Source organism: Pecten maximus, chromosome 1 (genome assembly GCF_902652985.1).
Source record: "Pecten maximus chromosome 1, xPecMax1.1, whole genome shotgun sequence".
Taxonomy (NCBI): Eukaryota; Metazoa; Mollusca; class Bivalvia; order Pectinida; family Pectinidae; genus Pecten; species Pecten maximus.
In genome coordinates this window covers 18,712,405-18,727,446 of record NC_047015.1, presented here as the reverse complement: position 1 = coordinate 18,727,446, position 15,042 = coordinate 18,712,405, and the positions used below count along the sequence as shown (strand labels likewise).

The following is a 15,042-nucleotide window of genomic DNA, read 5'->3' as shown; positions in this document are numbered from 1 at the left end:
ATAGTGGAAATAATACGGATTATACTGACAGCGGGTAGAACCAGTCATTCCGCTAGGAAACTGCTCATGGGATATAATTACTATCAGGACAGAATATACATTTGAGGAATTAATATTTCCGTATACTGAGAAATAATTACTAATGGCTAATAACGAAGACGGACGTATTGACCTAGATCAAGATTATAGGAATATTTTGTCGGTCAGCAATTAATGCTAGTCTGTCACATCAAATATAATAGGAATAAATCTATAAATCGAAACAAAAGTGAAAAAAGGCTCCAATTTATATCGTCAATGACCACCTATTTCCATATTTATAGTCCGTACAACATATCAACAACAACAAAATAAATCAAAACACGTCATAACTCACAAAAAATAGTGCCGCTGAAACGAGGCGTACTGGAACGATGAGCAATGCTCGTATGATATCGGCAAATTAAGACTAATTGAAAAAATCATTAACAAATACAAAGCATATACTTCAGTTTACAAGACTGGTAAAAACTGATTACAACAACTACAACAGTCATTTATCGTGCTATTTTGCCTGTATCAAACAACCTAAATCGCTGGCAGGTTAGTAAACCAGTCAGAAGCTTAATGCACATCGCTTACACGCTCGCGAGATTTATGCTGCTGACGTGCCTCTGGATAGGCCGTGTTTCTTAACAGACAGCCGTCATTTGTGTGTTTCAACATGGTTCAGATTTACAATCGTTAACTTGCTCCAGATCTATTTGGGGAAGATTTTTGCAAGAATTTCAAAGTTGTAAGTTCAATTCTAGAAAGATAGCATTAGTTCGAGCCAAAAATATGATAAGTTTACCAATGATAAGAACCAAGTTGATTAATGTTCTATTAGATCCTAGCGCCGCTAAGATGGAGTGTTACCGCGCGTGAGGACGATCGGTCAATAATCGATAGACATATACAAAATGATTGCCGATAGATTCTTGAACAGGCGCTCAGCAGTCGGTGCAGTCAGCTGGCTGATGTTAGAGTGATGACATTATTTTCACTAAGGTACACCTAACTTCTCTCTCACGTACCTCGGAAAAACAAATATAGCATACTTTGTTAAGGTGCGAATATTTATATTTGGACTTAATGATAATATCTCTAGATCTATCACGATGATCAACTCTACAGATGTGGAGTGGACTACAGACACTTCCGTAGTACCATTGGGACTAATTACAGACAACAAGACCCTCTACATCCCCAATACCACGGAGAGGTACTTTCCTGTTCTACAACATGCCACGCCTATTATTGTCGTCTACACCATGGCGTACCTTCTTGTTTTTCTTTTTGCTTTCTTTGGAAACTTAATTGTTGTCATTGTCATTTGGAGAAATCGCTGGCTTCACACGGTTACAAACTTTTTCATTGTCAATCTTGCGGTGGCTGACATTTTAGTAGCTATATTCTGCGTGCCCATTACACTGCTGACCAACATCTACACAGGTAAGTGTCTAAGGCAATATTTATTAGTTCCTAGTATGATTGGTAATACTATAGTATTGATTTTATTGATTGGCTCACTAAATAATCTGGGAGCTTTCCTTGTCTTTTATTTAGGAGACATATAAGGACCAAAATAGATATTCTTCCCCAACTGCAATACTTGAGATCATTTGTGCTAAGGAATGAATAAAAATAAATTGTGTATCGAAACATCGGTTGCAAAAATATCAATATCTTAAACTCTGATTCTGGACATGTTATTTAGTTAGTTAAGATTCTTAACGGTCCATCAACACTGAAACGATCATTAGGGTCAGAAGTAGTGAGTGAGGTCGGGTATAAAACGAAACAACATCAAACAAACGAAATATGTAAAGCATGAAGAATACATTACTAATACTTGTGTGCTAAGTAAACGTTCAGCAGTCCTTAATGAACATGTAAGGGAAATGAACATACATGTATTAGCATACATGTATGTGTATCTGCAGTATACGAACACGCCTCTCCTCATTTTGCTGTCTATGATGTTTAATAGGCTCTGGCCATAGACAAATGAGTTGGCATTTTCGTTGCTGTATTTGGCAAATGCTTTTTACTCTATAGAAGTGTTTGCCAACTTTTGTCCGTCATGATGACACGAAAACCCAACTCATTCAAAGGAAATGAACCGTTTAAAAATGATGTCTGGAAATATCGAGTGAGGAGGTAATTATCTCCCACGAGATCGTGCTGTACATTTTTTACACCTTCAAAATAAAGGTCAACCTGAATTTTTATTTCTGATGGATGAACTATTTGCTGTTTGTTTTCAGAATATCCGGGAAAACAAGAAATGTGGTTTATATAAGAAGATGTCCATTGGCCTTATTAGTAACATAAGTTAAGATATGTATACTGATAGATGATATTTACTTTTTAAACTTAAAACGATTTTAACATATATGACCTCTGAGACCTTGTAAGTAGGTCAAGGTCATTTATTTGAATAACTGTGTAGTCCTTCATACCCGGAATGTCACTGGCCCAATATCATGACCCTAAATTCAAGCAGCATAGGGTCATATCTCAGATCAGTCGTAATAGAAAATGCAAAGTGAGTTAACACTATATGTCACGATCAAATCGGTTCTATTATTGACCTCGTATAGGATCCTAATAATATCAGGTTGCATACCAAGTTTCATCAAAATCTCTTCACATTTAGTCGTTTACTCAAGTTATCATAGTCATAGTGTAAAATGGTAATCAGCTACAACGAACAATAACTCTGCACATTAAAGTTGAATCCTGTCCTTTTGTCAAACTCAGCTGAGATCTAAATGATAATGCATAAGGCTACATACGAAGTTTCATAAAATGCTGCACTAAGTTACTCAAGTTATGATGTTCGCAGGACAACGTTAATGCATGATGGACATAAGACGATGGCAACATATAATCTAATGACATGTAGATTGTTATTTGTCTCATTAATTATTACTATTATAATTACATTTTAAAAGGGGCATTCCTTCGCTCGGACATCAGAATCGTGCAAAATTTCTATTGATAAAATCTATGCCAGAAGGAGGATTATATGAGTTTTGATGCCTACCAGTAATGAAAGTAACGTCAACATTTACAGAAAAATGGCGTTTCGTACAAAAATACCGTCTCCCTTTGCGGTAATTAGTGATAATTCGGGTCGAATTGAGAATATTTATGATTTAACACTTGAGGCGCTTCGGTTTCCCTTGAGAGTAAAAATGTCGAATTAGTTCAAAGATTATAACTTTTACTATTTGGAAAAAGTACATATTTCTAATAAAGTTTCATTCTGGCGACAAAAAAATATTCAAACGAATGTATGTCCCTTAAACTATCAACACTGAAAAGGTCAATCGGGTCAACAAATAGCGAGCAAAAGTTAGTAAACGGCCATCTGACTTAAGACCCTAGTACCTCTAGTATACATGATCGGATCGGACGTATGAGTCACCTGCCCGATCACGTGGGTTTTCCCTGGGAACTCCGGTTTCTTTCGACACTAGGACCCCGCACGCGCTTTCATCAGGGCCACCAAGCGTGATTAATACATGTTGATATACCTTGTTTTGCAATTATTGTTAAATATATAAAGATTATATTGATTATATATCATATAGCAAGTAGCAAGTTTAGTGGTACTGCTGACCATGGTGGACCCTTAGATTTCGAACAAACCCAAAAAACACTTGGTCAGAAACATCTCAGGATCGTTTAAGGCATGTGTGATCTGATTCACACTAGTGGAACTTGAGAAGTTTCAAATAGGAAATAGGAAAACAATCAATTCCCAACCATGTTACAAAATGCCACTGTAGCTGCCTAGTCGAAGTTTTTACGAGGCTGAGATATAACAGAAATTTGGTGGCTTTCCTCCTTTATATTTCCACTAATAACAATCCTAATGGCACCAGTGGAACTGGAGATGAAGTTTGAAATGTGTTTTTTCATGATGGCGGGCATCTTGGATTTCAGCCCGATCGGAGAAATAATAACATTTTTAGGAATCGGCTCAGGATCATTAGAGGCAAATTTGAACAGAACCTCAAGAGTGAAACGCGAAAACTTTACGTACGGAAGATGAGGACGGGAGAAGCACGTTGACTTAACGTCATCCCTGCCCTTCAGGTCAGATGACTTAGTATGTGAAAATAAATGTAGCTATCGTATGATGTCTTGTGGTGCAGACAGACAGCTTTCAGATAGCTGAAAATCTTAACAATTTCGAAGAGTGGTTTTAGACTAAGAATCTATCTCCTGTAGGATGCAGATCATTGGAATCCTATACGACGTGTTATAAACGGTGAACGGTTCATAACATTCGATGTACTGAGGCTTGTCCTCACGCGACAATAAATAAAATGCTTGTGACCATTCCTAAGACAGCATTGGCAACCTCGTGTCGGCGGCTGCCTCTTTAGCAATGAGACCCTTCACCGATAGATGGTTAAATCGGTCAAATAAAGTTTATAATCAGTTGGTGGAGGAAACACAACTAAAAAAGGCATGCTGTAAAATAAAAGTAGAAATCATATTTAAGGAGCTTTGAATATCTTATTCTCTTACTCGTTTCAAATAAAAACCTAAAAGCAAATGTCCGTTCGCCGCCCTGTGTGCCTGTATGATAGCTGTCGGCGTTTAATAATTACAGAATAGTTTTATGAAGATGGATATTATGACTGATAACCTCGCCCCGCATCAATTTCTCTCGGTTTATATTAGGGTTACCCTCAAAATGTCCACAAAAAATTACCCTAGCCTACCACGTGTACGTACCCGTTGAATTGTTTGTTTGTTTGTTTGTTTATGTTTTACGGCCCATCGACAACTAGGGTCATTTAGGGCAAAACAATATACTATCGTTTTTATTTTTAACGTTAAAATCAGATTTTTAAAAGCATTCGTATTGTATATTTAGATCATTATGATAAAAAGTTGGTTTAAAATGGTAATATATATATATATATATATATGTACTAATAGATTATGTGAACTTTGTTATATAAATAGAACGTCAAAGAGAGTAACGTAAAAGACACCAAAGTCTATAGAATAGATCGATTTCTTTCAAGTAGCTAAATATTGTTTTCGAATCCGCGGAACTAAAAAGGGTTTTCATATCCGAGACTCGAAAGTATTTATCACGAATGTGCTTGAAATCGGAGCATTCAATTAAATAATGATCCACTGTGAATTGAGCATCACATGCATAACATATTGGTGGATCTTCTCGTTTTAAAAGGAACGAATGAGTAGGGTACGATCCTTCCGACTTGGTGTTGATGTTTTAAGTTTTGGTAGTACTTTAAAAAGTTTGTTGCTCATCTCGAGAGACCAGCGTTGCTGCCATTTACTCTGGTGGCAGAACTAGTTACAGGTTTGAAATCTGTACATGGTATTTTGATATTTGTTTGTTGCAGATTTAATGCATGTTTTGCTTGGCGGTCAGCAAGTTCGTTGCATTTAATTCCGACATGGTTCGGAATCCAATGTAATGTTATTTTGCATTTTTTTAAGATACGAGATATTCGAAAAACAAGGTTTTATATGAGCATATTTTTTGGATCTCGTAATTGTAAACTCTGAAGGACAGATAGAGAGTTGAAACACCGTAAATGTTTAAAATATGTTTAAAATTATTTTAAACGCTATACAAAACGAAGGAATATATAAATTAAAGCATGAAAACCGAAAGTAAGAAAATTAGTACTCAAAATATATTTTAAATGCTTATAGTTTTAAAAACAACAAAACATACCAAAATAATAACGAAACCGTAATTCTACCTTAAAATCAATATAATGAGGGCAAAGAACTGTACATGTAGCCCCTGGAAAAGGTACACACAAAAGGAGACCTGGTGTGCCGAATAAGTAAGCGTCTTCCGATATGCAAAGCTAAGTCAAATCAGGGTTAGTTCACTGCATCTCTCGAGCCCCGTGTTCTTACTATCTAGACAATCGCAAAATTGAAGTCATCACGCCTATCACATACTTCAAGTGTAAGCTGTCCCTGATATTTTCCTTCAGCAATCGAAATCTGTCAAGAAAATCGCTAAGAATTGTCCTGTCAATATGGAATTAACTGGGAGATTTAAACACGCTTATTATACAGTTAAATTGGGAGTTGGCGCTGATGGTTATTTTATAAAGATCGAGGTACGGTGAAATTGAAGGATTCTCATATGACAACAAATTAGCCAACAGAAGGACAGAATACTCACAAGTATATATTGTGCTATTCTAACCTCACTAAGTAACAGCGACATATAATGTATATCATTTATGTATATCTATGTAAGGAACATGATTAGGTGTTAAGCGTGAGCGTTTCCATTTCCGTCTCCTCAGAAAGCATTAAGATAACTGACAGGAACAAGAATGAAAATAACACATTGAATCATGTGTCATTGTACGTCACTGTCATAACTGTCAAAGGAGAGAAAAACAACTTAATAGTGATTTGTCTTGCTGGTCCTTTCCGGCAACGTTACCAAACAGAGTACATAAAACCCCCATGACAAATAGGTGTAGCCAATTTAGCCGGTATTTTAAATATATAGTATACATACAATAACCTTATATGACCAACCGAGTCGACCTATAATTTTTTTTTTTGGATAATCACTTTTAATCGACAGATATAATATAAATGCAACTTTATTCTGCAAGTTTATACATAAGTTCCTTCCAAAACACCAGTCTGGTAAAATAGTCGTCCAAAACCCATGTCAGAGAGCTAATGCAAGGACCCCACAGGATATGTCTTTTGCTTTGTACGACTCACGACCTACTGCGACGTTCGCAGTATTGTAAATGACGTCATTTAACTTTCACTCACTTTTGCATGCGTTCTCACACTTTCACACTCTATCGTACATATAAGAGACAAACAACACCTTCTATGGAGTTGCACAAGGCGGCCACTGGATCACACAGGAAAGACACACGACTTTACTATAAATAGACATGGTAAGTTCATATTACAATACACCATTGGCATGTATATGTACAGCACAAGACTAGGAACATAATACAAATTAACTTGTAATTACAATCTACATTGATTTGTACTTGTGACATTACACTAAAACCAAAATACATCAAATCTGTCTGATGGAATTGGTAGTAATCTTAACACTCTACAGCGAACCCATTATAGGTGTAATCTCAAACAGTTGTACCGAGCGTCTTGGTATAAATAGTCTTGCTTGACGAACAACTGTTGATGGATTTGATATTTTCTTCTACATGACCTAACGAAGCATATGCTGAGATCAGATTGATTTTCTTATTACATTGGTTTGGTACGACTAACAACTTTTGAAAAATTCAGTATGTAAGTACACGTATTAAGCATAAGCGTATCACACGAAAGTTTACCTAATCATTAATGTTATATCAGATCATACGAATGTTTACCTAATCATTAATGTAACTCTAGATCATATGAAAGTTTACCTAATCATTAATGTAATATCAGATCATATGAAAGTTTACCTAATCATTAATGTAACTCTAGATCATACGAAAGTTTACCTAATCATTAATGTAACATTAGATCATACGAAAGTTTACCTAATCATTAAGGTAACATTAGATCATACGAAAGTTTACCTAATCATTAATGTAACATTAGATCATACGAAAGTTTACCTAATCATTAATGTAACATTATATCATACGAAAGTTTACCTAATCATTAATGTAACATTAGATCATACGAAAGTTTAACTAATCTTTAATGTAACTTTAGATCATACGAAAGTTTACCTAATCATTAATGTAACTTTAGATCATACGAAAATTTACCTAATCATTAATGTAACTTTAGATCATACGAAAGTTTACCTAATCATTAATGTAACTTTAGATCATACGAAAGTTTGCCTAATCATTAATGTAACATTAGATCATACGAAAGTTTACCTAATCTTTAATGTAACTTGAGATCATACGAAAGTTTACCTAATTATTAATGTAACTTTAGATCATACGAAAGTTTGCCTAATCATTAATGTAACATTAGATCATACGAAAGTTTACCTAATCATTAATGTAACTTTAGATCATACGAAAGTTTGCCTAATCATTAATGTAACATTAGATCATACAAAAGTTTACCTAATCATTAATGTAACTTTAGATCATACGAAAGATTACCTAATCATTAATGTAACTTTAGATCATACGAAAGTTTACCTAATCATTAATGTAATATCAGATCATACGAAAGTTTACCTAATCATTAATGTAATATCAGATCATACGAAAGTTTACCTTAGCATTAATATAACTTTAGATTATATGAAAGATTACCTAATCATTCATGTAACATCAGATCATAAGAAAGTTTACCTAATCATTAATGTAACATTAGATCATACGAAAGTTTACATTAGCATCAATGTAATATCAGATTATACGAAAGTTTACCGAATCATTATTGTAACTTTAGATCATACAAAATTTTACCTAATCATTAATGTAACATCAGATTATACGAAAGTTTACCTAATCATTAATGTAACATCAGATCATACGAAAGTTTACCTAATCATTCATGTAACATCAGATCATACGAAAGTTTACCTAATCATTAATGTAACTTTCGATCATACGAAAGTTTACCTAATCATTAATGTAACATTAGATCATACGAAAGTGTACCTAATCATTTATGTAATATCAGATCATACGAAAGTTTACCTAATCATTAATGTAACATTAGATCATACGAAAGTTTACCTTATCGTTAATGTAACTTTCAATCATACGAAAGTTTACCTAATCATTAATGTAACATTAGATCATACGAAAGTTTACCTAATCATTTATGTAATATCAGATCATACGAAAGTTTACCTAATCATTAATGTAACATTAGATCATACGAAAGTTTACCTTATCGTTAATGTAACTTTCGATCATACGAAAGTTTACCTAATCATTAATGTAACATTAGATCATACGAAAGTTTACCTAATCATTTATGTAATATCAGATCATACGAAAGTTTACCTAATCATTAATGTAACATTAGATCATACGAAAGTTTACCTTATCGTTAATGTAACTTTCAATCATACGAAAGTTTACCTAATCATTAATGTAACATTAGATCATACGAAAGTTTACCTAATCATTTATGTAATATCAGATCATACGAAAGTTTACCTAATCATTAATGTAACTTTAGATCATACGAAAGTTTACCTAATCATTAATGTAACTTTAGATCATACGAAAGTTTACCTAATCATTAATGTAACTTTAGATCATACGACAGTTTACCTAATCATTAATGTAACTTTAGATCATACGAAAGTTTACCTAATCATTAATGTAACATTAGATCATACGAAGGTTTACCTTAGCATTAATGTAATATCAGATCATACGAAAGTTTGCCTAATCATTAATGTAACTTTAGATCATACAAAAGTTTACCTAATCATGAATGTAACATTAGATCATACGAAAGTTTACCTACTCATTAATGTAACTTTAGATCTCACGAAGGTTCACCTAATCATTAATGTAACATTAGATCATACGAAAGTTTACCTTATCATTAATGTAACTTTCGATCATACAAAAGATTACCTAATCATTAATGTAACATGAGATCATACGAAAGTTTACCTACTCATTAATGTAACTTTAGATCTCACGAAGGTTCACCTAATCATTAATGTAACTTAAGATCATACGAAAGTTTACCTAATCATTAATGTTACTTTAGATCATACAAAAGTTTACCTTATCATTATTGGAACATTAAATCATACGACAGTTTACCTGCTTATTAATGTAACTTTAGATCTCACGAAGGTTCACCTAATCATTAATTTAACTTTAGATCATACGAAGGTTCACCTAATCGTTAATGTAACTTTAGATCATACGAACGTTTACCTAATCATTAATGTAACTTTAGATCATACGAAAGTTTACCTAATCATTAATGTAACATCAGATCATACGAAAGTTTACCTAATCATTAATGTAACTTTAGATCATACGAAAGATTACCTAATCATTAATGTAACATCAGATCATACGAAAGTTCACTACGAGCCTTTACGTACTATGTTACCCTTTGGCACATCAAGAAATGCTCTTAACCATGTCTTAATCAAAACATTATACTTAATCGTGATAGAAACAATATGTTCTTTATAGTTATAAAATATTCTTACATGGTAAGTAAATCATTTTTGCAGTTACAATTACCTTGAGATGGCGAGTTTAACTGGCTTTAGATAATTACAAATAATGCATTTGATTTTCCTTATCTATACGCATAATGTATATTTTGAACTATTGCACGGCTTAAATGACTATTGCACGGTCACGTGCGAACTATTGAACACCCCTGTGACGTTTCGGAATTCAGTCCTACCCTTTCAAGTGTCTAAGTCACTTAGATGTCAACACTAACAGACGGCAGTGATGGTGACCTCAGGACCTACAGGAAAGTCGAAACAAGTATATCATGGGTGTCTGTACAATAGTCCAGAATATTTGACCCTCGGTACTGTTAATCGACCGCTGTTTTATTGCTCTCGGACTTCGACCACTGACACAATAATCACTTTCCCTATAGACTCCATCAAGTGATCTTAAAATGACATACAGAAGAGTTCATCACTATTGATCACAATGCCAAATGACCTTTGACCTTTAATTGAGCGTTCACCCTTCTAAGAAGGTTTATTGTTCTCTCCCCTGGTTGAGACATACCAGAATCTATGAAATGGTCGTTTCTGCTTCTGTTTAGCGAGGAAGCACTAATATTGGAATATTACAAGGAAACAAATCAAAACATACCACAGCCTGCATTAAAATAAATAAAAAATACGCACATATCCAACACATGAATACATCTCGCGAACAGGAGAGGCCGTCCTTAAATCACAATAGCAATTGATAGGACGTGAAACAATTCTAAACCAAATAAAATTGAGCCTGTAAACAGGCCATAATGTTCATATTGTCAATATATGTGCATGTTGTCAAACGATTGGGTAAGTTATAAAAATATATTGATATTTTTCTGTCCTGAGTAGAAACATTATATTTGTACTGAGTTGCAAACTCTTATACATTGTACTCGCAGTTAACTTATGATTATGTTTGATGTTATACAAAAAAAAACAACATTTGACTTCTTAAGGCCAATTAAGTTCATGTAGATAATTACTTAGGTATCGATAAATATATCTAAATGATACAGTTCAATTTTCACAGAAAAGGCATATGGAAAGTATTGACTCATACATATATATAAATATGTGAATGATAAAGGTACAATAGGATGGCTCTTTATACAATTCAACATAAATGCTTTCGTTAAAAGCATCATAATTAAACACAAATTTCCACTGCGTGCTCTAACGTACTACATATGATAGTCTTAATTGCTTATTAAAACCATCTGGTTCACCATAATTCACAGGTTTGAATGTCGGGTGTAGCCATATCAAACATGTATTATTAACACCGTCAAAGGGGCATTCTCACAGAGGCGTGGAAATGTTTATTAACGGTAACACATTCTTTGAATCCAAGACACTCATATAAATAAATGAAAGCTGCCTTTGAAATGGCAGATCCGTTGGTATTTAAATTTTGATACGAGTTTTAACAATTAATAGTCCGACTCTTTGTCTTAATTATGGGTAATTAAATGAATGTGTATCGACGAAAAGGTTTTAGGCATATGTGGTTGACTACACAAAGGATGGTTGATATAAACAGGGTTCGCAGTTGATAAGATAAAGGGACTTAATCTTGAAAGTCAAGGTCCATAAAATGTAAGTGTAACACACGCTTTCATCAATAATGATAAAAGCCTAACCTCAATTTACCAAACTTTTTTTTTTACAATCTTTAGCGTTCAGAAAGGATTTATCATTTAAAAAAATATGAAATACACTTCTTTTTTTTTTAAGTGATACTTAAGTTACCTGGAGGTAGGACGTTAGAATATTAATGTATCTGCTGTCCCATGGCTCGTGAGATTGTTAGGAAAAGTAAGTGCGCTTTTAAATAGCAAGAACTTTATTGAACGCTTCCATCGTAAAAGTGTTACGATTTCTCAATTTCCATACTGTGAATAATTTCAACTTGGATAGTTATACCCCCGCTTCCCCAAGGCAGACATTAAACAAACCAAGCGAGCCACCGGGACCACTGTCAACATTAATTGGCGCAGTTGATTATTCATGCTCGTACAATAAAATTCTAAAATCCATACTTTTTTTATTTATTTTTTTTGGTTAAAACCAAAATGTTTGCCACACAAAACCAAAATGGTTGTTACATACATTAATTCATTGGCGTATTATCCAGCTAAGAGCTACACTATAGAGCCTTCACATCAAAGACATGGCAGCTTTTGGCGTAGGTTTTGAAAAAAAAATCTTACTTTTATTTCTCATTTTGGCAACAAAGTATACTGAGGTAGCATTTCAGTTAACGGACAAATACAGGTCCAAAGTGAGGCTGGTCAAGGAAGACATAAGGAAAAAATGTAAATAGAATAGAAAGAAAAGATTGCACCAAACATTTAGTATGACGCGACTTAATTTTGGCTATTATCTTTTCTGTTTTTCCTATTCAAGGTCACCTTAAACGGAGTCTATCATTATCGCCTTTTGTCCGTCGTACATCTGTAAACAATTTACATCTTCGGCTTCTTCTCAGAATCCTCCTATTCATTTTTAATGAAATTTTACTGATTTCTTTCATAGTCAAAGGTCAACCAAAATTGTGAATGATATGGTCCACACTTCCCAGGGCGTGATGGGCGGGCCCAAATTAATTAAAGTTATTAAAACTAAGGTGAACTTAACAGACTATAACCTATTTGTTATTCCTTTATGATGTCGCCCTGGACATTTCCACAATTTGGGCTTTTAATTGAGCGTCCACTGTTGCGACCTTCGGCGATATCCCTTTGTCGAGATATACTATAAAGTAGTACTACCCCTATTTAGCGGTCAGCGTTTTTGGTAAGTGCATGATGTGATCGATCGGGTGCTTCAGTGAGGTAACACTACACAGGCTGCATCAGTTCCACCCTATGTAGACTACAAACACAAACATACCAAAACATCCAAACACAAAACTCTCACACCAAGAATCTCGCACACAGGGAAGGTAGTACTTAAATTATCATAGATATTGATAGGATGTTAAACAATTTAAACAAAACCAAATCAAATCTCAAAGTTTGTAAAATATCTAGCGTATGGTACCGTATTTACTACTTGTAATAAAATGCAGGTGTCAGCCATTTTATTTTCTTCAATCCAAAACCAAACCTTATAGAAATATTGTGCATAGTGGTTGTTCCCTTTGCTTTTTCTTTAAACATACATTAGACAGGCTAAGTGACGACCAGTGAAGGTAGATGTAGACTGTCGTGCTGAAAACCTATGACAGTGTATTGTAAATTGCCATGCTGACGACATGTGACAGTCAATTTTAGGCTGCCATGCTGACGAGCTGTGACAGGTCGTAGAATGTCATGCTGACGAACTGTGGCAGTCTATTGTAGATCGTCATGCTGTCCATCGGTAAAGTGAATTGCAGATTGTCATGCTGACGACATGTGACAGTAGATAGTAGAATCTCATGTTGAGGATATGTGACAGTAGATAGTAGAATGACATGCTGACGACCTTTGACAGTAAAGACTGGACAGCTGTCAACCTGTAAAGTGGATTGCAGATTGTCATGCTGAAGACCTGTGACAGTAAATTGAAGAAGTCATACTGCCGACCTCTGACAGTAAAGACTAGACCACCATGCTGTCCACCTGTAAAGTGGATTACAGATTGTCATGCTGAAGACCTGTGACAGTAAATTGAAGAAGTCATACTGCCGACCTATGGCAGTCATGCTGATGACCTCTGGCAGTAAAGACTAGACCACCATGCTATCCACCTGTAAAGTGGATTACAGATTGTCATGCTGATGACATGTGACAGTAGATTAAGGAGTGTCATGTTGACGACATGTGACAGTAGATAAAAGAGTGTCATGCTGACAACCTGTGACAGTGGATTAAAGACTGTCATTTTGACGACCTGTGACAGTAGATTATAGACTGTCATGCTGACGACCTGTGACAGTAGATTACAGATTGTCATGTTGATAACCTTTGACAGTGGATTATATACTGTCATGCTGACGACCTGTGACAGTGGATTATAGACTGCTATGTTGATAACCTTTGACAGTGGATTATAGACTGTCATACTGACGACCTGTGACAGTGGATTATAGACTACCATTTTGATAACCTTTGACAGTGGATTATAGACTGTCATGTTGACGACCTGTGACAGTGGATTATAAACTGTCATGTTGATGACCTGTGACAGTGGTTTAAAGAATATCATGCTGACGACCTGTGACAGTTGATTGTAGACAATCTTGCTGACGAACCGGTTTGTATGACTACCAATAAAATGATGTACTTTTCATCAAAATATTCAACTAACAACTCTCCACACATGAGCCTGCATCTAACTTGTCAGACAATTAAACTTAAAGTATGATTGATAAGTAAGGATATAATTGTGAAGCGATGGTTTGATAAAAAGGCCGAGGAAAATGTTGCACGCGCCCTTACTTTTAAGATAATGTATTTGATCAGACATCAACCATCGGGAAACGTTAGCGCGGAATATTAGAGTAGTTTAATATGAAATTACCTTCATTTGCTGATTGTTAGAATGAATGATTAAGTAATAACTGTCTGGCGTTTCTTGTTTCTTTGATTGAAATAGTCCTGGCACGTCGATGGCAGATGACAGGAGACAGAAGTGATTAACTTACAGGACAGCTGAATCCCGTGACCGTCTGACTTGTAATCAATTAAAAAACTGGTCGATCTAACTAGATATTGGAAAAAGCTTGATGCTTACATGATATTGGGGGTACCTTCTTTGCACAAAGCATTATTTTAGGAATTATGATATACAAACAAACCTAAGCAGGTATCGCGTTGAATCATTGAAGTGAACGC

The 15,042-nt window shown here is 34.7% G+C and overlaps 1 protein-coding gene across 1 annotated transcript in view; it reads left to right on the top strand.

Moving 5' to 3' along the window:
* Positions 1-693: 693 nt before the first annotated feature.
* The window catches only part of LOC117326981 (neuropeptide FF receptor 2-like), a 55,492-nt gene continuing 41,143 nt past the window's right edge, over positions 694-15,042 (top strand). Inside the window, exon 1 of the mRNA XM_033883787.1 lies at positions 694-1,473. Within this exon, the coding sequence (XP_033739678.1) occupies positions 1,140-1,473 (334 nt within the window). The 5' untranslated portion in view covers positions 694-1,139. The remainder of the gene's footprint in view (positions 1,474-15,042) is intronic.